This window comes from Ascaphus truei, chromosome 5, assembly GCF_040206685.1.
Source record: "Ascaphus truei isolate aAscTru1 chromosome 5, aAscTru1.hap1, whole genome shotgun sequence".
Lineage (NCBI taxonomy): Eukaryota > Metazoa > Chordata > Amphibia > Anura > Ascaphidae > Ascaphus > Ascaphus truei.
In genome coordinates, this window is record NC_134487.1 from 214,054,160 (window position 1) to 214,080,805 (window position 26,646).

Sequence of the window (26,646 nt, forward strand, 5' to 3'; positions counted from 1 at the left end):
GAGCGCACTTCAAAGTCAATTTTGTTTGTCTCCCCAAGCTTGGGAGAGCGTACGTGCACAAAGGCAATCCTTTTGTGGGGCATTCATCCACCTCTTCCCCCCCCCTTTTTTTTCTTTCTTCCCCTCCCTGCTCTTTGTCTTGCTATCCCCATTGTCATCCACACTCCTACCTACAGTATTATGTATTATTTTATTTTTTCCGTTTTCAATGTTGTGTGTTCAGTTTTTTTTACATTATTTCTGTACATTCATAGTATAATTGACACAGTGGCAGCCTACCCTTTCACTTGCAGAGGATCGCAGCGAACCAGGTTGCCAGTGGAGGAGAACAGGACCACAGCGCTATTGCAGGGCAAACACCGGAAGGAGGGGCGTTTGACTTCACCGTGCTCGGGCGTGCTCCTCCCCATACCTCTGAAGCCCCTGCGCGTGCGCGCACACACCATCACGTGGCCGCTACCCGCACACATCTTCGGCTGCTCGCCCGCGCACATCTTCTTGGCCGCCCGCCCGTGCACATCTTCTTGGCCGCCCCCCCGCGCAAAGCTTTTCCGTCCTCCCGTGCACAGCGTCTGCCAGCCCGCGCACCCAGTTTTCGCCGCACGCCGCCTGCGCCTCCTAAATAGTCTTGCGCCTCATTGCCACCCCAGTTTGCCACTGCATTACAACACACTCTCTCTCAATCAATCACCACACACACACACACACACACACACACACACTAAAGCACCACACTCACACAATCACCACACACACCACACACACAATCACCACACACACACACACACACTCAAGCACCACACTCACACAATCACCACACACACCACACACACCACACACACAATCACCACACACATACACTCAATCAATCACCACACACTCAATCAATCACCACACACACATACTCAATCACCACACACACACACACACACACACACACACACACACACACACACTCAATCCCCACACATACTCAATCACCATACACACATACTCAAACACACACACAATCACCACACACCAAACACACACACTCACTACACACACACTCAATCCACACACACTCAATCCCCACAAACACATATACTCAATCCCCACACACACATATACTCAATCCCCACACACACACTCAATCAACACACACACACATACTCAACCACACACACACACACACACACACACACACACACACACACACACACACACACACACACACACACACACACACACACACACACACACATATAATCACCACACACACTCAATCAGCACACACACTCAATCACCATATACACACATACTCAAACACACACACAATCACCACACACACACACTCAATCACCACACACACACAATCCCCCCACCCACACACAAACACTCAATCACCATACACACTCAATCACCACATACTCACTCAAATCACCACACACACTCAATCCCCCCCCCCACACACACACTCACCACACACACAATCACCACACACACACACAGTCATACAATTTCACCGGGGGGGGGGGGGGGCATGACATGCTCTGATCCCCCAACCCCCCATGCTGCTGAAAACTGGTGCGGGAAGCAGACAGGAAGAGAAGGAGGGCTTGTCTGTGTGCAGAGAGAAGCCCCACCCCCTCTGCAAGACACAGACACATAAAAGCAGCAGCACGGAGCTTCTGGCCGCCCGTGCACAGCTCTGCCCGCCCCCAGGTTTCCCTGCAAGCAGCCCGCGCCCCCCCAACATAATCTTGTGCCACCCAGTTTGCGCACCGCTGGTCTAGTACATTGTTTCCACGTATTTTTATTATGTGTTGGGTGTGGGGTTATATGTGTAGCCCTCAGACCCCCCCCCCCCGGTCGCAGATCGGACCCCCTAGGGTTTACTAAGGTCTGGCAACGTGTCTTGGTGTGGTACATACCTGCTGGCAACAGGAGGGCCTGAGTTTCCCGCGATGGTGTGGGGGAGGACAGGACCAGGTTTCTGGGGTTCATACCTTCATCCTTTATCAGTGGTGCAACGCCTCCATCTCTGTGAAGCCCCAGGGATATGGGGTGGAACCCTTACAAAGAACTTCCCACACAGGGATGAGAGATTCCAGTCTCAGTCAGTCTTTATAAAATCAGCAGCAGCTCTCTTTATTGCACACAGCACACAGCAGCACAGTGTAGCAGCAATCACAGCAACACAGTGGTATCAGGTACAGGGTCCTCCCTCCCACCAGACTGCACACCCTCTGGATGGTCTCTGGGTACTCTCTGTGTCCCTGCCACCACCCCAAGCCACGGGCGCTCAGGGTGGGGCTAGCTCTTCCCTCACCCCCTAGGCAGGGTGAGAGGCACTGGTCCACCTATAGCTAACTAGGCTCTACTCCTCAGGAACCTAGCTAGCTCACACACTATAACTGCTCAGGGCTGAACCCAGGACCGAACAGAACTACTTGTCACTGACAGGAACAGGCAAATCTAACTTGAGACAGCCCTCCCCTTCATGATGTCAGCAGACCCCTCCCCTGTGTCTCCTGCCTTAGACACAGGGTCAGGTGGCCTACTTCCACCACTCAGAGCAGGGCTTGGTGTGGGGGAAACCCATGTTAACTACTGGCAGTAGGAGGATAGACATATAGCCCTATTTCTTACCAGGGCTACATATGTATTTAGGGGGATTTTTTTTTGGTATGTGTATTGTGGTGGGGGGGGGGAGTGAGTGGGGTAATTGACGGAAGATGGGGACGAGTCAGAGGAGAGGGGGGTGTGAGTGAGGAAAAGAGGGAGTAAGAGTGAGATGCAGTAGAGCGAAATACATGCGAGGGGAGAGGGGTGAGTGAAGGAGTGGCACCGAGGGGAGGTACATAATTGGGAAGAGGGTGGAAAATAGAGGGGACGCCCAGACTTAACTCTAGTCCTGGGCCCGGGGAAATTTGTCAGCGACCCTGATATTGGCTGAGGGGTGCTACCTGAGGATTAAGGTTGTTTAAACAATAGGCGGTCGCTGAGAAGAAATGCAAATCTTCTTGATTGGTGCACATCCTAGTTAATTAATTGGTCGTGTGGAGGTGAGTAAAACGTACCGTTTATTAAGTAAATTAAAATGATTCAGCTACTTAGAACAGAAACACCCTAGTGAGGAACTTAGGTGAGTGCAGCATCTGTTGTAACCATATTCTTGGTGATATGATATAGGTGTTGTCTGTATCACCTATAATTTCTCAAACGAGCTAATAACATACACATGTAATGATATAGTGTTATTAGTAAAAATCGTGTGCCACCACCTGACGGATACATACACAGTGAGACCATATAGTGTACTAAGATAAAATAGCAAACTGCAATGTCTAGGAATTGAACATTTAAAAAAATATGCCTGGAGGGCTGCGGAATCTGTGTACTGCTGCGACACACTTTATTCGAGCAAATACCCAGTATGTACCTGGCAGATACCTGGAATGCGCCGCTCCTCACCTCTGACAAGCCCCGTTGCATTTGCCTTCCCAGCCTGGGTTCATGCCTGGCTGATGGGCGGCTGATCTGTTAAATGATAATGATTAGGATTTAATAGGCTGCAATGCTTCGCGTGTCTACCAGATGGCATAAATTCATGAATTGTAATGCAGTATATATATATATACTTTGCAGTATTGCAGCCAGCGGGAATAAAATGCTTCAATCCCTGCCTGGAAAATAACTCAATGCACTCGGGCAGAAAACAGTCACAAACCTCAATACACCCGGGTATACCCGAATTCGTGGGACTAGCCGAGCTCGAATAAAGTGTGTCGCCAGTGTATAATCACAGTATAGAAGCAATCCCTGAGTGCCAAGGGTCAAAGATTATACAATGTGCTTGGTTTTAGCTTAATGATGCTTCAGCATGCATCAAACGAGCATACATCTGATCTTGTTTCCCGAGATATAAGGGTTACTATGATTACCTGGAAATGTAGAAGCTCTATGCCTCCTCACAGCCTGTCTAGTTTTGTGTCTAAAAATTGTACCTGTAATGGCGTGATTTTATCTCCATATGCAGAAAGGCCCGAAAACTGCATTTAAAATCATGTGTGATTATGGAGAGTTTCAACCGGCGAGATGCGCGCTGGTGAAACATGTTTGAAAAAAAACGCCTTTTTTTTTCTTCTTTTCCCTCTCGCCGGTGAGCTCCAGATTCCTGCCAACTTTTTTTGGCGGAGCAAATTGTACAATTTCTCTCCATTTTAATGGCGCGAACAGCCACTAGATGGCGATCGTGCCTTTCTACATACGGCGGTTTAAAAGACTGAAGAAATATAGGTTCTCGCCAGCCGCGCGGCGAGATTTACAAATAGAAAAAAAAATGGCGCGTTTTTCGTAACCCGCCATTTTCTGCTGTTTTCAACGCAAATTTCTCCAAAAAATGGCGATATTTACTATAGCGCTGCTCTCTGCATAGTGCCCTAAGTGGGTTAATTAGTGTTACCCTAGGTTGACACCGACAAGGTGCCCGTGAGGTCAGGTGAGCTGAATGAGGTAATGTAACTTGGTAAAAGGAAACTACTGGGTGTCCAGGGTCAGAGAGTATGAGTGGTGCTTAAATATTGAATCAAGTGTGTTGTTCCTTTACATATATTGTACAAACCTGGTCTGATTGGTTGAGGAATATAGCTTCTGTATATAGGTGGAAATCCAGTTAATGGCTACCTTCTAGGAACCTATTTAGTGTGTCTTCAATCTAAGGGTTAATTAATATTACCAAAGTATGGCAGTGATTAGGACTCTGCAGGATAATGCAAGAAGGCGACCCTGATAACATTCGGTGCGATCATAGAACGGCACAGCTACAACAGGGACACCGATGAGTGCTGTATCAACTCTCTTTCAGAGCTAACAGCTGAGCAGCCCTCTGGCACACACTGCTGTTGTGTTGCTAATAGTTCATCCTGCTTGCTTCCCCTTGTTTCCAGTGACAAAATGTGTAGGGTTGTGTTTTTCGGATCCTGACGTCATCATGCTGATGGAGGCGTGTTGGAGGAACAGTGTTTGTGTTGCCAAGTTTCTGGAGGACAACTATTGGGGTTGTGCCATCTTCCTCCAGTCCCGATTTGGACATGTATCCACCAGAGAGACTGTGTTCTTGGCCAGTGTAACCATCTGACAGGAGCCTGGTTCCATTCCCGGTGTCGGCTCCTTGTGACCTTGGGCATGTCACTTTATCTCCCTGTGCCTCAGGCACCAAAAACATAGATTGTAAGCTCCACGGGGCAGGGACTTGTGCCTGAAAAATGTCTCTGTAAAGCGCTACGTAAAACTAGCAGTGCTATACAAGAATATGCTATTATTAGATTAGGCTCCAAATCCGTGTGACTCATAGGGGCCTATATGGTAACATTTTATGTGAATTTGTTTTGTGCGTCAAAGTTCAGTGCTAAATAGTACAAACCTTCATAACATTTATGTGTTCTGTATGAAGATCATGTACAAAGGTTGTGTAGCCCTGGGTAATTTTGGGGCTATAGTTCTTTCTTTTCCTGTGCATTAATCCCTGGTAAGGGCAGGTTTGTCAGGAGTAATCATGGATTTTTCCCCACATACATCTATGCTGTGCAGTTAGGCAGTGAAGATAGTGTCATCAGGCTTTGTGTACAATTACAGTGACACAGGGGTGGTGCCTATTAGAATTACTTATTGCATAGCATTTCCTGAATTTAGAGAGTGCCTCTCCACCCTTGAGAGAGACTAGTCTGTCCCAGCAAACTGCCAGGGCTCTGTTTTATGGCCCTCCCTCTGGGGAGTGGTGTGGGAGACTATTCCTCTTACTCCAGGGAGTGAGGGAAGAGCAAGGACAGCTTCTAGGGCCCTGACTAGGAGTGGTGTCCAGGGACTTCCTTGTGGTGGCAACCTGACCTGAGATGAGCGGCTGAGAGACCGGCTGCATGATGGGCAGTCTGCCGTGTGTTGGAGAAATAAAGTATGCCATTGATAAATAACTCTTCTTGCCTGAGCCTGGAATCATTCAGGGAGAAGCTGCACCAAGAGGTTCTCTTTCAGAGACTCCTCCCTACAACACTGGAAGAGATGGAGGTGCTGTACCAATAGTGAGTATGACTCAGCCATACCTCGAAAGCCAGTCCTGATGATATTCCCCATGCCACTGTGGGAGACTCGGGAGTCATGTAAGCCAGCAGGTGCACCACACTATACTACATGTAACCAGGGTCAGTTTCCTCATGATAGGGCCAACATGAGATTGGTGGGAGGGGGGAGGGGGGGAAGGGGATCACCGTTACAGTCATTATGTGAATTCACATGACACGCAATTCGTTGTTTGAAATAAATGTTGACGCATGGCATCATGTTGAATACCTGATACAACTGAAATTAAAACTAGTGATAGTAAATATAAATGGTGTCACCTCATTCCAAAAGATATTTCATAAAAGATGATAAAGCCCTTAACACTCTTACTCCAGTGTATGGCTGTAATGTTTGCTGCACACTTTGTATTTCACGTTCTCGCTACATCCATTGACCCTTCGGCAGATAACCCAGGATCCACCATCACTCATCCTGTAAGACAAATACGAGACCCTGAGACAATGCACTGTCACATTGTACAGCTGGAATACAAGTAAGTAATTCCTCCCCGATTTTCACTTATGGGCTAATTCAACATAATTTCAGGTGGATTCTAATATATTAATGCAGCATTGCAAGTATTTAAATAAAATAAATGGGAATGAAGCAGGGGGTGCCCGGATCTGAAACTCGTCAACTTCGATCCTCCCATGACACACAGATGACGTCGCTGCTTCCTATTGACTCCCGTGCTGCGGTTGATTTAAACCTTCATATTGTTTACCCAACAGAAATTAATGCTTTTGTGCTCTGAAGATGCCCTACTTTCCACCAAGAGAAAACCCCTTAGGCAGAACCCTACCTGGAAGCTGTTTGAAATTGAGAACAAATTCCCGTGTGTGGTTTATGTGTAGAATAATCCAATGTTAGAGTGCACCGCACCATGGGCAGGATCCGCCTCCTCAGACAAGGGATTGGATGTCGGGGCGTGAGATCATCCCCTATGTCACAGGAGGCGGGGAAAACGAGAGAGGGCCTCCTGTCCATGGATCACATGGGCCCAGATCCACAAAAGTGTGCTAAGCTTTAGCATGCTGTATCCTCTATTCATATGAATGTGAGTAAGGCATGCTAAATCTTTGCACCCTTTTGTGGATCTGGGCCATGGAGTAGTGCAGGAGGCTTTGTCAATGGGTGTAAACTGGAGGAGGTAGGGACCCGCTGGGCAATGGCTGGTGACACTGAAAGGGTTAAGGAAGAAAATACAATGAGAATTAGCATTATTACTGCATTTCTCTCATGCCAGAATCAAAAAGATTTGCCTCGGCCGGTCCGATCATACTCCATCGTCCATTTCTACCCACCGCATTCAGTTCTGCTGCTGAAACCAAGCGACCTACAGAATAAATAGTGGAGCTATAGCCCTATAATAATCTGTGCAGTTACTTTGCCTCTTTTTCTATAGGGACTCCAAAACCAAACATTGCTGGGACTGTGATAGATTGGTGGATAATTTTGACCATCACTGTATATGGCTGAACAATTGTGTGGGAGGAAAAAATTACTGGTAAGGCATGGCAACGGTCTATTTACCTTATAGGGTCTTAAAGCGTTTCTCACTAAGAATCCTTAAGTATTAATCATAAGGAATATTCTCTGTTCCATGATATTATCGTGTCAGGGAAGAAAGGATATATTCATTATTGGAGGTAATTGCAGGAATCAGACGGCAAATATTTTGTAAGCATATATATTGAGTCGTTCACTGACACAGGGACCAGCAATGCATTACAGAGGAGTATAATAACATACAGAGCAATGCGTTGCTGGCTCCTGTGGCAGTGAAGAGGTTAACGCTGCCCTCTGCCATTTATAGCTGCTAGTGTCACCAAATGATGCTCTGTAAGCACTGCACAAACTAACTAGCACACACACTGACACACTTCAACACACACCGACACGCTGCTACACCCGCACTCTGACCTGCTGCCACACACACACACACACACTCTGCTCCACAGTTATACATACACCGACACACTGCTACACCCGCACACACCAACCCGCTACTACACCTGAAAACACGACCCGCTACTACACCCACACACACCGACACATAGGGGGGAAAAAACAGCCCCGAAATATATACAACCCCCTCAAATATTAATTTTTTTAAACACCCCCCAAATACATACAAAATACATACTTACCTACCTTGGGGATGGTTTCAGGCCTCTGCTGCCCTGGCTGTCCCACTCCCGTGTCGGGCCTCACTCTCATGCTGGTGCACGCAGAGGTAAGGCCCAACTTGCAACACCTGCTAGCCAGGCCACCCGCAGCTTTCAGGCCCGGGACACTTGTGTCCCCCCCTTTCCCCTGTCGGCAGTCCTGCCCACACTGATACACACTTAAGTTGAGGTCACGCTGCATCCGACGGCGCGTGTGCGCCACTCACCAGCTCTTGACTTCCTCCCGAGCCGGCCCCTGTCCCTCCTCACTGCAAGGCTCACTACGCACTGTGACGCGTAAGCCAACAGGGGATGCAATAGGATTGTGATCCCGAGTGGTGACGCGTCTCGTGGTGTGGCATGGAGCCAATGAGGAGGGGAGATCGTCGGCAGGGGAGTGGCCTGCAGGTATTCTGAGTATTAATGTTAGTCAGAAAGAGAATGCTGACCCATCTTGGCAAGATACAAAGGTCTCATGGTTTGGTTCGCCAACAAAATCTGAGGTTTAATCGTAAGATTAGAGAAGTACTAATGCAATGTGAAACGTAAACAGTCACTTCCATCACGCCCCCCGGCCCCCGCCCACCCGACCTGTTTTGGCCACACACCCCGGCGCCTAAAATCGGCTCCCTAAAGATGCGGTGAAGTGACGTGCACGCGCCGCCTGGACGCAGTGCGGGCACGTGCAGCGGGGCCTCTGTCTTAGAGGAACTGATGCATGCACACTGATATACACATACTGACATTATATACACTGATATTAACACACTGGTACATACACACTTATGTACACATTAACACACTGATAAATACAGACCCTAATACAAACACAAGGCACTCATGTTAAAACTGATACACACACACACTGATAAACACAGACCCTAATACAGACACATGCACACTGATACCAACTCTGACACAGACTAACACAAAGATACATACATAGAGATACTGAAACACACACTGACATACCTAGAGGCACTGCTACATACACACTGATTCATACACATGCACATATAGAGTCTGAGATATATATATATCTATATCTATCTATAGATGTATTTTTGCTATCACTAATACACTTTGATTTTCAACATTTGAGTGCTGTCTCTTGTTTACCAATCCTTGGAACGGTAACGTATAACTACATTCTCTATATGGGACGTGCACCTGTGGCTTACCAGCACCTATTGGAGTGCCCACTGCCTTATCTGACTATATATATATATATATATATATATATATATATATATATATATATATATATATATATATATATATATATATATATATAATGTATATATATATATATGTGTGTGTATATATATTTATATATATATACACGCACTGATGCACATATTGAGGAACACGCACATTAACATACTGATAAACACAGTTCCTAATACAGATACACGGCACACATGTTAACACACACATACACACCTTAATACACTGATACACACAGACCCTAATGTTATACACGTTAGAACACTGATACATAGAGGCACTGATACACACACACTTTGATTCATACATTGTTGCATATACAGTGATAACCACATACAGGCACTGATGCACACACACTGATACACAGAGGCACTGCTACATACCCACTAATATACACACATACTGATACATGAATACACACTCTGATACAGACATTAACACACTGATACACTGACACACACACATTAACATACAGATAAACACGTTAGAACACTGATACATACCTGTAAGAGGACATGTGCAGAGGTACGCAATGGAGACTGTTTTTTAAGGTGAAATTAAAATAAGGCTTTATTGCGCCTGTCCCTTTAAACACAGCAAACATGTGAAAATCTGCAAACAAAATCTGCTCCACTTTGGAGTATATTTACACTTGCAGTCCAGCCCTCTTTAACTGCGTGGTTAGCCCAGCGATTCACCAGCCCAAATCATAGAGACATTTATATATATATAGATAAGCGTCTTATAAGAAAAGTCTTATCTGTCTCTTGTAGCTGTAGGGGAAGGCTTCTCTGTTCTCCTGGTGTCCGCACCCTTGTGTGCTAAGGTAATGTCAGGATCCAGATTTAGAATCTTGTCCCCTTTGTCTTGTTGTCAACTTGCAGCTCAAGACATCTGTTTGTTTGTTCCACAGGTCAGCCCAGTTGTGGACTAGGGAACTCTCTGTCTTTCTGCTTCCTGTGTCAGCTCAGCTCACCAGTGAGCTCAGGAAGAATCTCTCTTCCTGTCTCAGAGGCAGGCTTTTTCTGACACCTGTAATCAGCAAGGTGGTGTTGGTTTATTGTCTACCAGCAGTTGACCACCACACTGCTGGATTAGAGGCACATTTTTTAACAGGGATAAGTCCCCTGTTATAATACCGTACATAGATGCACTGATATACTGTACGCACATTGATACACACACACATTGATACACACAAACAGGTACCGATACATAGCGGCACTACTACATACATACTGATATACACATACTGATACACACAGGCATCGATACACATATACACACACCGCTGCACACATAGAGGCACTGATACACACACACACACACACTGTTACACAGGCACACTGATACACACACATTAACATACTGAAACACAGACCCTAATACAGACACACAGTACACATGTTAAAACACTGACACACACACACACACACGGATAGACACACATTAATATACTGATAAGCACAGACCCTAATACAGATACACGACACACATTAACACACTGATACACGCATATTAACACACAGATACAAATAGACCCTGATACAGACACACGTTAGAACACTGATACAAAAACTGCTACATACACATTAACACACTGATACTTAGAGGCACTGATACACACATACAAGCCCTGCTACATGCAGTACCAGCACTGATACCCACACACACCGATACACACATACAGGCACTGATACACTCACAATGATACATATACACACACTAATATACACATACAGATACTGATAGACAAATAGGGGCCTATTCAGGTAGCTCCGATAAGATCACTGCCATATCGATTGGGTTGGCATGTTCCTATTGATTGTTATGACATTTGTGTTAACACGGTATTCAGAACAATTTATTGGAAGCTAAATACCGTTTGGTAGAAAAATGCCATACCGATCGAGTTTGTATTTTTCAAAGATCTGCCCGTACTATATCCCTCTGTAAGAACTGCTCACAGAGAACTGCATCTCCTAGCACAGCTCTTACAGGCGATTGCCCTATTTTTATTTTAATAACATATAATTGATGCAAGGGGTCTCTGGACCTAAACTGCATTAATTTCAGGTCTGGGGCCCCAGCTTCCTGAGTTACAGGCCTCCGTAGGGGGTGCCGGTATCTCCTGCAAGTTGAATTATCCCGCATCATATAAAGGGGGGGGGGGAATTAAACTTGTAGGAGATACCGGCACCCCATAATGGGGCTTGTATTTGGAAGCATGTGGTCCCTGGATAACCGTTCAGGTTATCAAGGTGTTAACAGTCATTACCCGGTTTGTTGGTGGTAGAGTGGGTAGGTGAGGGGGTAGTTGCCCCATGGTGGGTTGTTAGGCTTCCCGGGAGAAATTAACCCTTCCCTTACCGGTTACAACCGCTAAGGTAATGAAGGAGATAACCACAGTGACAATGGGTTACATGGCTAGAGTATCTTTTATTGTAATGTATTTTATTGTATTGCACTGTATTGATTATTTGAATGGGCTATAGTGCTATTAGCCTACTTTCGCTAATAGCATTTTTTCCCATTCCTGTGTGGTGTTGGTGGTAGAGGGAGTGTGATGAAGGGAGTAGTTGCCCCATGATGGGTGTTTAGGCCTTTTGTGAGGGGGTTAATTCCTTCATTACCTTAGCCGCTGTAACTGTTAAGAAGAGGAGAGGTTAATCCCTCCTGGGAGGCCTAACCAAGTTGGGTGTTTAACCCCTTCTTTACCTCAGCTGTAGTAACCCCTGGAGGCCATACCACCCTCCCTGGGGCAACTACAAGTCTCTCACATACCCCCTCTACCAACAACAAACCGGGCACTGCTATTTAACACCTTCATTACCTTAGCGGTTAGCCACTAAGGTAATGAAGCTGGGCTGTAAATGTATTTTTATTACATAGGATTGAAGTAGGGGGTCTCCAGAGCTGATATTAAGGCGGATCAGCTCTGGAGGCTCCCGGCTTCAATCCGATGTAGTAACAAGAAATTTTTCTCATTCATTTGCACATCGTGAATCCGATCTCACACCTTTCAGGTGGCGAGATCAGAATGTGTGAGTTGCAGGCGCGATGTGCATGAATAGCAGGGTTTTTTTTTTGGTTTTTTTAAATGCGATTTTGGAATATTTTGAGTTACCACTTGATTTGTCTGAGCGAGAGTGCTATCGATCAGGAAGAAGCCGTTTTCAAGCGATTTGGACATGTTATTGGAGCTCTTGGAATAGCTACACATGCAAACTCCCTTGAAAGTTGAACTGAATAGGCCCTATACACTGATACACAATGTGACGTGCATATAGGGGCACTGATACAGACACCCACACACACAGATGTACTGATAAACACACTTTTACATTCAGCGAGGCAATGATGCATACACACTGATACACACAGAGCGTCACTGATACACATTCTGATACACACACACTGAAACACACACACACACACACACTGATACACACACAGAGGCACTGATACACACAGTTTTACATACATAGATGCACTGATCCACACACATGCACTGATGCAAACACTGATACACATACGCATTAGAACACACTAATACATACATAAAGGGCACTGATACACACACTGATAACATAGAGAAAATCACCTGTGAAGCAGGCGTGTGAAACGCACAGCTCTTAGAGAGTAGTTCTGTATTTTTGGGCTGTTATGCTGTTCATCGCATTTCAATAAATTCTGTGTTTACTAGCAAGTAATACTTTGGATCCCATTTTTCGCAAGGAGCTGTGCTTTCCACCTGCCTGCTTTTACAGGTTATTTTCGCGGATTTATCTTATTTGAGGTGCACACCCTCAGAGCATAGACGGAACGGACACTGTGAGTAATTGCAGTGTGCTGCTCATGAAGACACACGCTGCCTCTGTGTATCATATACATATACTTAGAAGAGGATGAACATCGAGAGGGACGAGTGAAAGGAGCGAGGGTTACCTTTTTTTTCCATCTGGTCTGCAGGTCCTCTCCCCCCTCTTCCTCTTCTCTTTCCCCCTCTTACTCCTCCTTCCCCCTCTTTCCCCTTCTTAATACTACACACACAGAGGCACCGATCCAGACACTAGTACATACATAGAGGCACTGATATACACACACCAATACACACAAACGGACACACACTGATGCATACATAGAGGCACTGATACACACACCGACACACATATACACACACTGATACATACACAGAGGCATTGATACACACATACATACACACTGATACATACATAGAGGCACTGATGCATACACACACACACACACACACACACATTGATACATACATAGAGGCACTGATATATACACACCCTGATGCAAACAAAGGCACTGATACATACATACAGTACAATAGAGGCACTGATACACACACACACACACAGTATTAATGCATACATAGAGGCACTGATACATACATAGAGGCACTGATACCCACACACAGATACATACATAGAGGCACTGATACATACAGGACACACTTATACATACATAGAGGCACTGATACCCACACACACACACACACTGATACATACAGGACACACACTTATACATACATAGTGGCACACTGATGCATACATAGTCACTGATACACATACACACATACACACACACACACATACATACAAGGAGGCACTGACACACACACACACACACACACACACACACACACACACACACACACACACACACACACACTGATAATTAGATTGTAAGGTCTTCGGAGCAGAACTCCTCTTCCTAAATGTTACTTTTATGTCTGAAGCACTTATTCCCGTGATCTGTTATTTGTATTGTTTGTTATTTATATGATTTTCACGTGTATTACTACTGTGAAGTGCTATGTACATTAATGGCGTGGTATAAATAAAGACATACAGACATACAGACATACATACAAACCCTGATACATACATAGAGGCACTGAAAAAAAAAAGTACTGTAAGGCGCCTAACGAGAATAATGCTAAGTAAGCAAATTCAAAAGTATTAATCTAACAAATATAAAAACAAAGTGAATAATAAAAATTATCTAAACATAATTTCAACGAATACAACTGTGAACAATGTCCTTTTGTGATTACTCCATTGCTGTTTAAGGGATCCAGATGGAACTCAGCATATGAAAAGAGAAAAACATAACATAGGGTAATACTGTATTAAAAAAAGCAGGATGAACCTAATAATTAAGGAGTGGTGCTGGCTCCACCTCTCTCCCCTTCTACCGACGTCTCAGCACTGCTATCAAGAGATAGCTCGCGAGAGCTGATGGTAGAAAAGTCGGTTCTGGGTATAAGGCGGTGTATTCAAAGAGCATCCTGCAAGAGAATAAAGTGCACACCTATGCACGCTGATTTGCAATGATGTAATGATGTGGTAACTCCAACCTACGTGTTTCACGGATTACTCCACTTCGTCGGGGGTATACTGTATGGGACTTATGTCCGTCCGGTCTTTTAAATAGTCCCATCAATCAATTCAAGGAAAAAAACGTGATACCATTTACAATTAATATATATCTAACCTAAATTCTCTTCATCCTAAGCCAATACTTTTAGGCATGATGTCATATCCTTTGTAGAAAAATGGAACATGTCACATTATACAGGAACCAATGGAATTGTCTTCAATCCCATTGGCTTTAGTACCATGTGATGGCACCCATGTGGTTTTAAGGATGTGACGTACCTCCCTTGGAGATGACATCACTGTCACGATGTGCTCACCGAAAACGGGACTCAGATGGGAATGGATACAAATCTGCCCACAGCCACGAGTGCGCGTCTGGAGTGTAGGTTGGTCGAGGTAGCCGGGTCGGGATTGAAGAGGTACGGATAGTCGACATACTTTCCAGGGTCTAGGTTGGAGAGGTACGGATCATTGCAGGTACTATTAGCCGTGGTCTGGGTTGGAGAGGTGAGAGTGGTCGTTGTCCGAGTGCCGAGGTCATGGTTGGAGACGTGCAGATTGTTATAGATAGACGGTGTCAGGAGTACGGAAGAGAGGAGTCCAAAAGCAAAGCCAAGTCGGTACACAGAGCGAGGAACATCAAGACAAGGCAAGGCTGTGGAGGCAGAGAAGAAGTAAACACAACACAACTATGATTATGCTCAGTCAATGTGGAAATCGCACAGCAGAGCATATATGAGGGAGAGGCACCAATGAGAGGAGAGGCGGAGCGGAGGTGCATCCTCAGCACAAGCGAAGATTGGGTATTGGTGCAGGAGACAGGTGATGGTTAAACTGCTGATTAGGTTAGTTGACGCAGAGCTTGTGTGCGCTGTGCACGTGTCACGTGCGTGCACCTGTCACGCTGTGCTCATCACAAACAAGACGGAACCACGGTGCTGACGTGGGAAAGGATATTACGCCACCCAGTTAGTCGGGGTTGGAGAGGTGCAGATGGTCGATATACTTGCCGGGTCAGAGGAGGAGAGGTGCGGAATGTTGCAGGTACTATTAGCCGTGTCGGGTTTGGAGAGAGCAGAGTCATCCTAGTCTGTTTGCCGAGGTCAGGGTAGGAGAGAGCAGAGTCGTCGTAGTCCGTTTGCTGAGGTCAGGTTTGGAGATGAGCGGATGGTAGTGGAAAGCCGGGTCGGTACACGGGAAGGTATGCAGCATGAAAAGACAAGACTGTGGAGGCAGAGAAGAGGTGAGTGCAACGCAACTGGACTATGCTCAGCCGATTTGCCAGTAGGCAGCCGAGCATATGTAGGAGAGAGCGTCCAATGAGGTACCTGCAGCGTGGAGGTGTGTGCAAAGTGAGGACTGTGGTAGGACGGTGCAGGTGCCGAGGGCCAAGTTGAGTGAGGAGGTGGATCTTAGAGCGCGCTATTAAAAGAAGCGCTCGTGCGCCAGTGCAGCGGTGGTTGCCTGGCGTGAAAGGAGCCGGGAGCGAGCAGCATGGAGGAGCCCGCGGTGGTGAAGGTGAGTGGGGAGCACGCCGAAGGCGGCGTGGCTCCCTGAGCCTCACAGCGCCATGCGATGACATCAGTGCGCGAGTGCAACCTGGAGGCGGGACCCTCACATACAGTACAAGGTAGTGTGCCAGATGCACTCCTGCGCGCAGTGCCGCCGACAGTAGACGCGGACAGAGCGTTGCATTGAGCGGGACGCCTGATCCCCGGATCCTTAGGCTTTTAATTTTTTTTTACGGATGTGACTATCACATGGGATTGGAGCTGGACCATCTGACCCTTAGGCCTGTTCCGTCCCATTTTAGCTTACGAAGACGTCGAGTCAACATCCATTTTGGATATAGCATGGGGATTCAATAGATTACAATGGCAAGAAGATTCAAGATGGAAGAAAAGATAGAAGATTTTTTTTTACCTGATCTCGGAGGATGGCGTCTTTGGTCGAGAGTTTCCTGATACGCCGGGATTCGGAGGGTGGAGACTTCTAAAGGTAAAACAAATATTGAAAGTATGTAATTTTTCATTTTTCAGGGTTTTTTTTATTGTATTTTTTTTATTTTTTATGTTTTTGCTTGCCGATTCCCCCCAGTACACCGGAAGCTGAGGCGCGCTGATGTCAGAAGGGCCCGGCGCGCTGACATCAGAGGCTGGGACAGGAAGGCCTACATCTGATACAGAGCTGGGGTCTGGCCACAACCAGTGGCACAATACATTTCCTATTTAGCAAATACGTAGTGCGTTGGATCTCCCTTATCTTCAGTCTGGCTACAAACGGCAGCCATTATCTTTTTTCCCCCCTCTTGGCGGCCCTGACAGCCGCGCAGGGTGCCCAGGTGGCCGGCCCTCTGACAAACCAGGCCCGTAACGCCAACCCTGGCAGACCCCCCCTGTTGGCGGCCCTGGGGATGGGTGAAGGTGGTATTTGGCCCGCAGTGGGTGTTTATACATACCGGGTGGGTAGTGGGAGGGGTTAACCCCTTCATTACCTTAGCAGTATTAATCACTGGGGAATTGATGCCGGAGGTCTCTGGTTCTGATATTAATGTGTATCAGCTCTGGAGACCCCGGCATCAATCGGATGCAGGAAAAATGCATTTTTTTTTCAAAGTCCTACTTGCATATCCCATCTCTCCACCCTTTGACTGGCAAAATGAATCTTTGATAAATAAGAGCTACTAGAAGAGCGTGATTTCAGAAAAAATGCGATTTGCTAATGTTTTGCAGCTCCTGCGTGGTGTATTTGGCCAGGAGCGAGAAATCGCCCCCAAAAAATGCCTTCCCCGCACGATTTAACCAACTCATCAAAGCTTTCTGAATAGCTACCTAGCAACATTTTGCGATAGCTGCTCAAAATCTTCGAAGAGTTGGTTATCGAAGCTACTAGAATGAGGCCCACTGTCTTGTCCTGATTTTCTCTGATAGAGCTATTTGAAGTCCAGTTATTTATGTATGTATGTATGTATGTATGTATGTCTTTATTTATATAGCACCATTAATGTACATAGCGCTTCACAGTAGTAGTACACGTGACAATCATATAAATAACAAATAATACAAATAACAGATCATGACATAAGTGCTTCAGACATAAAGTAACATTTAGGAAGAGGAGTCCTTGCTCCGAAGAGCTTACAATCTAATTGGTAGGTAGAAAGAACATACACACAGTAGGAGGACATTCTGGTAAGTGCGTCTGCAAGGGGCCAAGCTTTATGTATCATGTGTATAGTATTAGCCACAGTGCTACTCATGCTTTAAGCAAGTGTGTCTTAAGGTGGGTTTTAAAGGTGGATAGAGAGAGTGCTAGCTGGGTATTGAGGGGAAGGGCATTCCACAGGTGTGGGGCAGTCGGCGAGAAAGGTTTAAAGTGGGAGAGGGCTTTAGATACAAAGGGGTAGAGAGAAGACATCTTTGAACAGAACGCAAGAGTCGGGATGGTGCATAGCGAGAAATTAGGGCTTAGATGTAAGGAGAGGCAGAAGAGTGTAAAGCTTTAAAAGTGAGGAGGAGAATTGAGTGCGAGATTTGATAGGAAGCCAGGAGAGTGATTTCAGCAGGGGAGACACTGAGACAGATTTAGGAAAGTGTAAAGTGATTCTAGCATCAGCGTTTAGGATAGATTGTTGGGGAGATAAGTGAGGCAGGAAGTCCGGACAGCAGGAGGTTGCAGTAATTGAGATGGGAGAGAATTTATTTATAAAATATTTTACCAGGAAGTAATACATTGAGAGTTACCTCTCGTTTTCAAGTATGTCCTGGGCAGAATGAGGGCCTGAGGAAAGGGCATATCTTTGTAATATTGCGGAGGAAAAAGCGACAGGTTTTAGATACATTTTGAATGTGAGAGAGGAGTTGAGTGTAACCCCTAGGCAGTGTGCTTGGGCTACTGGGTGAATGATTGTACTTCCAACAGTAATGTGGAAGGAGATAGTAGGGCCAGGTTTGGGAGGAAGTATGAGGAGCTCTGTTTTTGCCATGTTAAGTTTAAGTCGGCAGAGGGCTATCCGGGATGTTATCGCAGAGAGACAGTCAGAAACTTTGGTTAATTACAAAATTGAAGGGATTTAGCAGTCATTTTAATTTTGGTTTCTGAGCTCAGGTTTTAGGAATTAAACACAAAGTTTAAAGAAGTGGGCAGTATGAAGAACCCTTTAAAAAATGACGTGGATGGGAACTGCACTATTAACAGTACATTCTGCCTGGTTGTCTAGATATAGGGGTGATGTAAATACTGTATATTACTAATATATGTTTTCCCTGATCCTTTTACAGGTTTTTTTTCAACTGTGCAGTGTCAGCCTTTCTGGGAATTCTCCTATTGACAATTATGTCTTGTTATATATTGATTGCCTATTTTATTCAGCCGTGGATGCAGGGAACAAATATGTATTTAGAAGGTACTCCCCTACTTTCTACAAAATAACTGGAGCTCTTTAACCACAGCCCAAATTTACTAACAATGATATTCTTACAGACACTTTGATTAAATCAGCAAAACGCCTTGTACTACATCCTTTTCTCCGGAGCTAAACCCCATTCCTTTCAGCTCTGGTACCCCCTGCTTCTAGAGATATTGACCTCCATAAGGGGTGCCAGTATCTCTGTGGAGTTTAAATGTCCAAGTCACGAGGGCCAATAGGAAGTCAAGGGATGACATCAGGGTTTCCTATTGGTCGCGTGACACAGGACATTTAAACACCTCAATTTCGTTAGGAGCTTGACAAAGGACCATTGTGGTCTGAAACGTCACACATTTATTCTCTATGATTGACCAGAGGGTATAAATACATTCAATATTGAATTTCATCTGGCGAGTACTGCCATATATATAATATATAAACAAGAACAGTAAAGTAGCGCTACAATGTGCTTCCTAGATATGTGTGTAACAGAATAGGGCTATAAAATAGTAGACCTGATAAAAGAATATATAACACAGGCCACATGTAAGGACAAATATAATCAACACGTATGAGATCAAATCTCAATGGTGGTGACGTCACTATCAAGTTGTACAGCAGTCCGTTTGCCAGCAGGAAAATAAACACCAATCTGATGTACAATAGAAGTGGGAGGGCATACACACTACAAGCGTCCCGATTATGGGTGGCACCTGGGAGCTCAGCCGTCAAAGATGGCAGTCGTGGTCCTGAACAATTCCTCACCCAGCGGGGCTGTGCTCAGGGAGCTCCCTGCTCTCCCCTGTTTGGCAAAATGTCAGTGAATCAGCTGGAGGTGCTAGCTGCTCCCGTAACTCTGCTTCCGTGTATGCGTGCCAGCGGACCGAGGTGACGTCACTACGCAACGTAGCGTCCTGACGTGTTTCGTCACAGACTATGACTTCATCTCTGACCTTTTTTTATTTTGTACACATTGTTATATTTCCCATACAGTATTATGCTATGGAGCTTGCGCTTTGTCTCTTTTTTTTTCCATATATATATATATATATATATATATATATATATATATATATACACACAAATAGAATGCGCATCAAAACAATCCAATAATAATTAAATAATGCCTAAATCAACATAGAGTGTCCCCTGTAAAATAAAGGAGACCTCTGTCAGCGGTGTTAGAGGGATGAAAGATAAATCTGAACCACAAAAAAGAACCCTCACATGAAGCACTCAGACATGTTGTACCAAATATGAAAATACATTTATTAGATCATTGAAATCAAAAACTTAACATAAAACATATCACACATACTGTATACATGAACAAACATGAAAATCACTAAAACAAACCTACCTACTGTACTCCCCAATTTAAATAAAGGACAAGTGAACAGGACTGACTAAGTACACACCCTGAAAATGCACAGGGAAACCCCTCTGTATAAAATAAACCACACAGGGGACAAAGTACCCTGGGTGATTAGAACCGGACGGTTATGAGGACGGGAAAAGAAAAACAAAGTTTAACCCAGACTACACTGCATATAGATGGCTTAAAATTGAAACAAACCGAGATGAATTATTAGAGGGCACCCTAAAATATCTAAAGTTACCATTCATCCATGTACCCATGCATGCATCCCAAAACATCAAAAAGACATAGAATCTACAACATGTCTGAGTGCTTCATGTGAGGGTTAATTTTTCTTTTTTGTGGTTCAGATATATACACACACACACACACACACACACACACACACACACACACACACACACACACACACACACACACACACACACACACACACACACACACACACACACTAAAGGGGTTAATTGAGAAGTACTGATTTTTTATCAGTGAGACTCCATTGAAGTCTAGGAGACACTAATTGAAATAATTCTGTGAGACGCATAGAAAATCATTGCAATCTTGTGTTTCTGTTTTCCAGTTACAAATAACCTGTCTTACACCTGGTTTGCCATTTTCCCTGAAGTCTCCATGAACACAAAAGCACTTATGATTGTCGTCATTGTATCAGTTACTGCTATTCTTGGTCTCATCCACCTGCTTATGTTGGGACATCTTCTTGGCTTTCACCTCTTTCTCAGTACGTATAATACCAATGCACAAAGTAATGTTCATTTAACTCCTTACTTTCACCCTGACCATCGTTCAGCTGTGAAAACATAATTGAGAATATATAATACAGATGTAGCAGACCTCACTGTTCCCTCTTGGTGAAATATGTTGGAATATGTTATATTCTGCATTTTCACTGCCATTAATTCCTATGGAAACTCTGTAAGGTTCTGCATTAAAATGGCATAAGTTGTGTTGTCTAGAGCAGCGGTGTGCAAACTCCCTGCGCGCCCCCCCCCCCCCCCCCTACCTGCTCTGCTCCTCCGTCACGCCCCCTCTAATCTTGCGTCAAATGATGCTGCGGGGTTATGTGACGTTATGTCACTTGACCCGCGGCGTCATTTGATGTCACTTCTCCATGGCAACGAGCGTCATTTGATGCCGCATTGTCATAGAGACGCGTGACTGGTACCAGGTAAGTAAATTTACAGAGGCCTCGCACTCTCGGCGCGGGACCTCTGTAAACGCCGCGATCCCCCAGTAAAGTATTGCGCCCCCCAGTTTGCACACCGCTGGTCTAGAGAAACAATGTCATATGCTACATCTGTATATATGTATTTGTGTGTGCGGCCTACGGACATGAAGTCATGAAGTTTTATTAAGGAGAGTTCTGGCTTATGAATGAGCGAGGGCCTAACCTAGAGATTTAATTAATATGAAGGAGGGTGGAGGTGTAAGAAAGGCTTCTGTATTTCACGCCTACACATTGACACATTTTTTCTAACCATTGCATTGAGCTATATTTTCAGTATAAAGCAGTCTTCTGCCGTAAGATACCTTCTGGTGCTGGAAGACACCGTACATTCCATTGAAGTGAAGGTGTCTTATGACAGAAGACTACTTAGTAAATATGGTCCTTTCTGCCTCTCCCCTGCCAGTGCATCAACGGATAACTACCTATCAGTGCATCATGATCCGGAGGGAGAAGAAAAAGAGAGCATGCAATACAAAGGATATAGATGTTGAAGCTGAACCTGTTAACGAGGTATGTGTCCTAATATCTATAGGATTCTTAAAGGCAGCTATAATGGAACTTGAATCTGAATATTGGCATGTCAGGTAATAACTTTGTGTTCATTTATTAAGAAATGATAATATTACACATATTGTCTGAAACTAAAGTAACCGGACAATGAAAATGAAACCGAATATCAGCTCTAGGAATGTAGTAAGAATAATAATTCACAATAAAAATGTACTGCCCAACCCAGTTATAACGCGATCCGTTAAAACGCGAATCCGCTTATAACGCGATGCAAGAGTGGCTTCCAATTTTTGTATTTGTGAATACTTTACAACACGATTATTGGTATCTTAAATACTTTATTGTACAATGCATACAATTGTACATGATTTCTAACGCAATGTGATTCTTTGGACCCCAAGCACAGCGTTATAAGGGGGTTGAGCTGTATAAAGCTGGAGCTTGTTCCGGGTTGTGGAAGTAAGGTATCCAGTGCTAGGAGATGGAGAGACATACTGTAAGGTGGGGGTAATTAGTGCAAATGTAGCGGGGTGCTTAAACAGAGCGGGTGATACCCACTAATATGTGTACCCCTATAGATGCTATGATAGTCCTCTTACCCAGTCTCTCCTGGCCGGTTGTGGTGTGGAGTCACACACTCAATATGGAACACCTCCTCGCCTCTCCTTCCGCACTGCGAGTCTGAATGAGTCAGATCTCACCTTCCTATACCCCCGGTGGCGTCCATCGATCAGAGTAGATTCAGCAGAAAAGAAAGATCGATGTGACTGCCGCTCCGAGTGAAAAAATGTTGGAAACTCACCAGCTGATTTAGAAGTTAAAACCCATTTATTCAGCTACATAAAAACGGACAAAATAGGACATGGCTCCTCCTCCTGCCTCCAACTGTACACCCGACCTGCGCCCCATAAACTGCTGCGCCCGGAGCGGCTGCCCCACTAATTCCACCAGTGTGTGTCTCTCTCCTCTCTCTCTCTCTCTCTCTCTCTCTCTCCATGCAAATGAGCACACCTTGTCACCTTTTGCCTGAAATCCATTTTTACATGGAACCCTTACAAACTAATGCTCACTGTTAACAGCTTTTAAGCACAGCATGGGAATCAGATGCAAAGCCAGAGAAACCACTCAAAGCTCCTCAGCGTGAAACGCATAGGTGTTGGCTGCATGCCCTTATATGTCTTTTATCATCCATTAAATTATCGTTTTTTTTATCCATGGGAATGCTCTCTAATCATTTTTCTTACATTGAAGTAGTGCTCTGCCTTTTCTTCTTTCTTTGTATCCAGTGCCAAGCGGAAGTACACACAATACCCCAGGACAAATCGGCCATCATACCAGGACGCTGCAACTTTACGCGAGTCCTGGGTAATTGCCCTCCAACACTATTCAAGGTATTACCCATTTTTGATACACATTGATGTATATATGTCTGGACATCAGAATGTGTTAAATCCTTACTACAGAGCCTTGTGGGATTTTTTCCAGCAATTACGTCAGATATTGGGAATTGTATACCACCATTCATGTGCATATTCTACTAAGTTACCTGAGGGCTACTTAATTGTGGACTATTGTCCTTTGAAGATATAAATAGTGATATCTGCCTTTTTTTTAGAGCACCACACAGTTTTTTTTGATGTCTTAGCTGCTGCAGATGGAATAACCAGTTCCAGGAAGATTCTAAAAAAAAAAAAAAAAACGGAAGCACATGCCCCATAGTGTAATTCAATTTATTAAAATAGTGGTTCAGGTGAAAACCATAACAATACACACTCACAAATGTAGTAGTTTAAAATTCAGTTTGTATAACCTGCTACAGGTGGAGATGGTGCAGCATAGCACACCAGTAGCAGAGTCCTTGTCTGTTGATGGAGCAGAGATGGAAGGAGCTCCTTAGCAAGCACACCACAGGGGCACAGCTGACAGTTGCAGAGGGATCCGTGGTCCACCTCAACAGCACTTACTGGGACAGGATCTCCTACAGTGCTGAGCTCTGTATTCGTGGGGGGTTGGGGGGGATTTGGGGAGGGTTGGGGGGCATGGGGAGGGTTGGGGGGCATGGGGAGGGTTGGGGGGGAGGGGCTAATAGCAGTATGACGCTGTGATATAGCTGCAGGATAAAGTCCAATAAAAAATAACCTTACATGTTTTGTCACGCTGTCGGTGACTTCCTCAATGGTTTATAGCATGGGGGTGCATGGATCCATGTAAATATACACACCTTGCCTAACTGCAATTAGGTTCATCAGGATCTTGTAAGTGCATTCATGTGAATTATATAAATGAACCATTAAAATAGTGAAAGCCTGTAACTAACTTTTTTTCCTCTGTCCTGCCTGATTTAACCTGCAGTGGGTGTGGCTGATTGCTACCCTAACACACCTGATTGGTGAGTCCCTCTTTAAAACAGAGGCTGGTAACGAATCCTTAGCTTGCATGTCCTGATCTGTGTGACTAGATTACTGTTTGATTTCAAGTGCTGCTTGTATCAAGTATGGAGTTAGAACAAGAACGAGTTGGAATAAGGAAGGGTTGAAACAAGGTATAGTATTAGGGTGACCAGATTTACAAAAGTAAAAACCGGGACACATTAAAAAAAAATATTTATAAAACAAATTACATCATCGACTGTGCTTTATGTCTCTCTGCCCCTCACACACACAGCCTATTCTCTCCCCCCCATCCATCCATTCTCTTTCCCCTCCCATCCCCTTTCCCCCTCCCATCCCCTTTCCCCCTCCCATCCCCTTTCCCCCTCCCATCCCCTTTCCCATCCCTCCATTCTCGTTCCACCCTTCCCATTCTGTCTCTCTCTCCATCCTCTGTGTGTCTCTCTCCCCCATTCTCTGTGTGTCTCTCTCCCCCATTCTCTGTGTGTCTCTCTCCCCCATTCTCTGTGTGTCTCTCTCCCCCATTCTCTGTGTGTCTCTCCCCATTCTCTGTGTCTCGCTCTCCCCATTCTCTGTGTGTCTCTCCCCCATTCTCTGTGTGTCTCTCCCCCATTCTCTGTGTGTCTCTCCCCCATTCTCTGTGTGTCTCTCCCCCATTCTCTGTGTGTCTCTCCCCCATTCTCTGTGTCTCTCTCCACCATTCTCTGTGTCTCTCTCCCCCATTCTCTGTGTCTCTCTCCCCCATTCTCTGTGTCTCCCTCCCCCATTCTCTGTGTCTCTCTCCCCCATTCTCTGTGTATATCTCCCCCATTCTCTGTGTCTCTCCCCCATTCTCTGTGTGTCTCTCTCTCCCCATTCTCTGTGTGTCTCTCTCTCCCCATTCTCTGTGTGTCTCTCTCCCCATTCTCTGTGTGTCTCTCTCTCCCCATTCTCTGTGTGTCTCTCTCTCCCCATTCTCTGTGTGTCTCTCTCTCCCCATTCTCTGTGTGTCTCTCTCTCCCCATTCTCTGTGTGTCTCTCTCTCCCCATTCTCTGTGTGTCTCTCTCTCCCCATTCTCTGTGTGTCTCTCTCTCCCCATTCTCTGTGTGTCTCTCTCTCCCCATTCTCTGTGTGTCTCTCTCTCCCCATTCTCTGTGTGTCTCTGCCCCATTCTCTGTGTCTCTCTGTCCCATTCTCTGTGTCTCTCTCCCCCATTCTCTGTGTCTCTCTCCCCCATTCTCTGTGTCTCTCTCCCCCATTCTCTGTGTCTCTCTCCCCCATTCTCTGTGTCTCTCCCCCATTCTCTGTGTCTCTCTCTCCCCATTCTCTGTGTCTCTCTCTCCCCATTCTCTGTGTCTCTCTCTCCCCATTCTCGGTGTCTCTCTCTCCCCATTCTCTGTGTCTCTCTCCCCCATTCTCTGTGTCTCTCTCCCCCATTCTCTGTCTCTCTCTCCCCATTCTCTGTCTCTCTCCCATTCTCTGTGTCTCTCTCCCATTCTCTGTGTCTCTCTCCCCATTCTCTGTCTCTCCCCATTCTCTGTGTTTCTCCCCATTCTCTGTCTCTCTCTCTCCCCATTCTCTGTGTCTCTCTCTCCCCATTCTCTGTGTCTCTCTCCCCATTCTCTGTCTCTCTCTCCCCATTCTCTGTGTCTCTCCCCCATTCTCTGTGTGTCTCTCCCCCATTCTCTGTGTGTCTCTCCCCCATTCTCTGTCTCTCTCTCTCCCATTCTCTGTCTCTCTCCCATTCTCTGTCTCTCTCTCTCTCTCCCATTCTGTGTGTCTCTCTCTCTCTCCCATTCTCTGTGTCTCTCTCCCCATTCTCTGTGTCT

General features: G+C 45.3%; 1 protein-coding gene across 2 annotated transcripts in view; it reads left to right on the plus strand.

Annotated features, from left to right (window-relative positions):
* The window catches only part of LOC142494535 (palmitoyltransferase ZDHHC1-like), a 28,320-nt gene extending 3,873 nt beyond the window's left edge, over positions 1 to 24,447 (plus strand). Inside the window, exons 2-8 of one of the 2 annotated variants that reach the window (XM_075599005.1) lie at positions 6,438 to 6,595; positions 7,508 to 7,609; positions 19,186 to 19,310; positions 21,272 to 21,430; positions 22,341 to 22,447; positions 23,734 to 23,838; positions 24,267 to 24,447. In XM_075599005.1, the coding sequence (XP_075455120.1) occupies positions 6,438 to 6,595; positions 7,508 to 7,609; positions 19,186 to 19,310; positions 21,272 to 21,430; positions 22,341 to 22,447; positions 23,734 to 23,838; positions 24,267 to 24,344 (834 nt within the window). In that variant the 3' untranslated portion in view covers positions 24,345 to 24,447. The remainder of the gene's footprint in view (positions 1 to 6,437; positions 6,596 to 7,507; positions 7,610 to 19,185; positions 19,311 to 21,271; positions 21,431 to 22,340; positions 22,448 to 23,733; positions 23,839 to 24,266) is intronic. The other variant, XM_075599006.1, reaches the window with a different exon arrangement.
* The last annotated feature ends 2,199 nt before the right edge of the window (positions 24,448 to 26,646 follow it).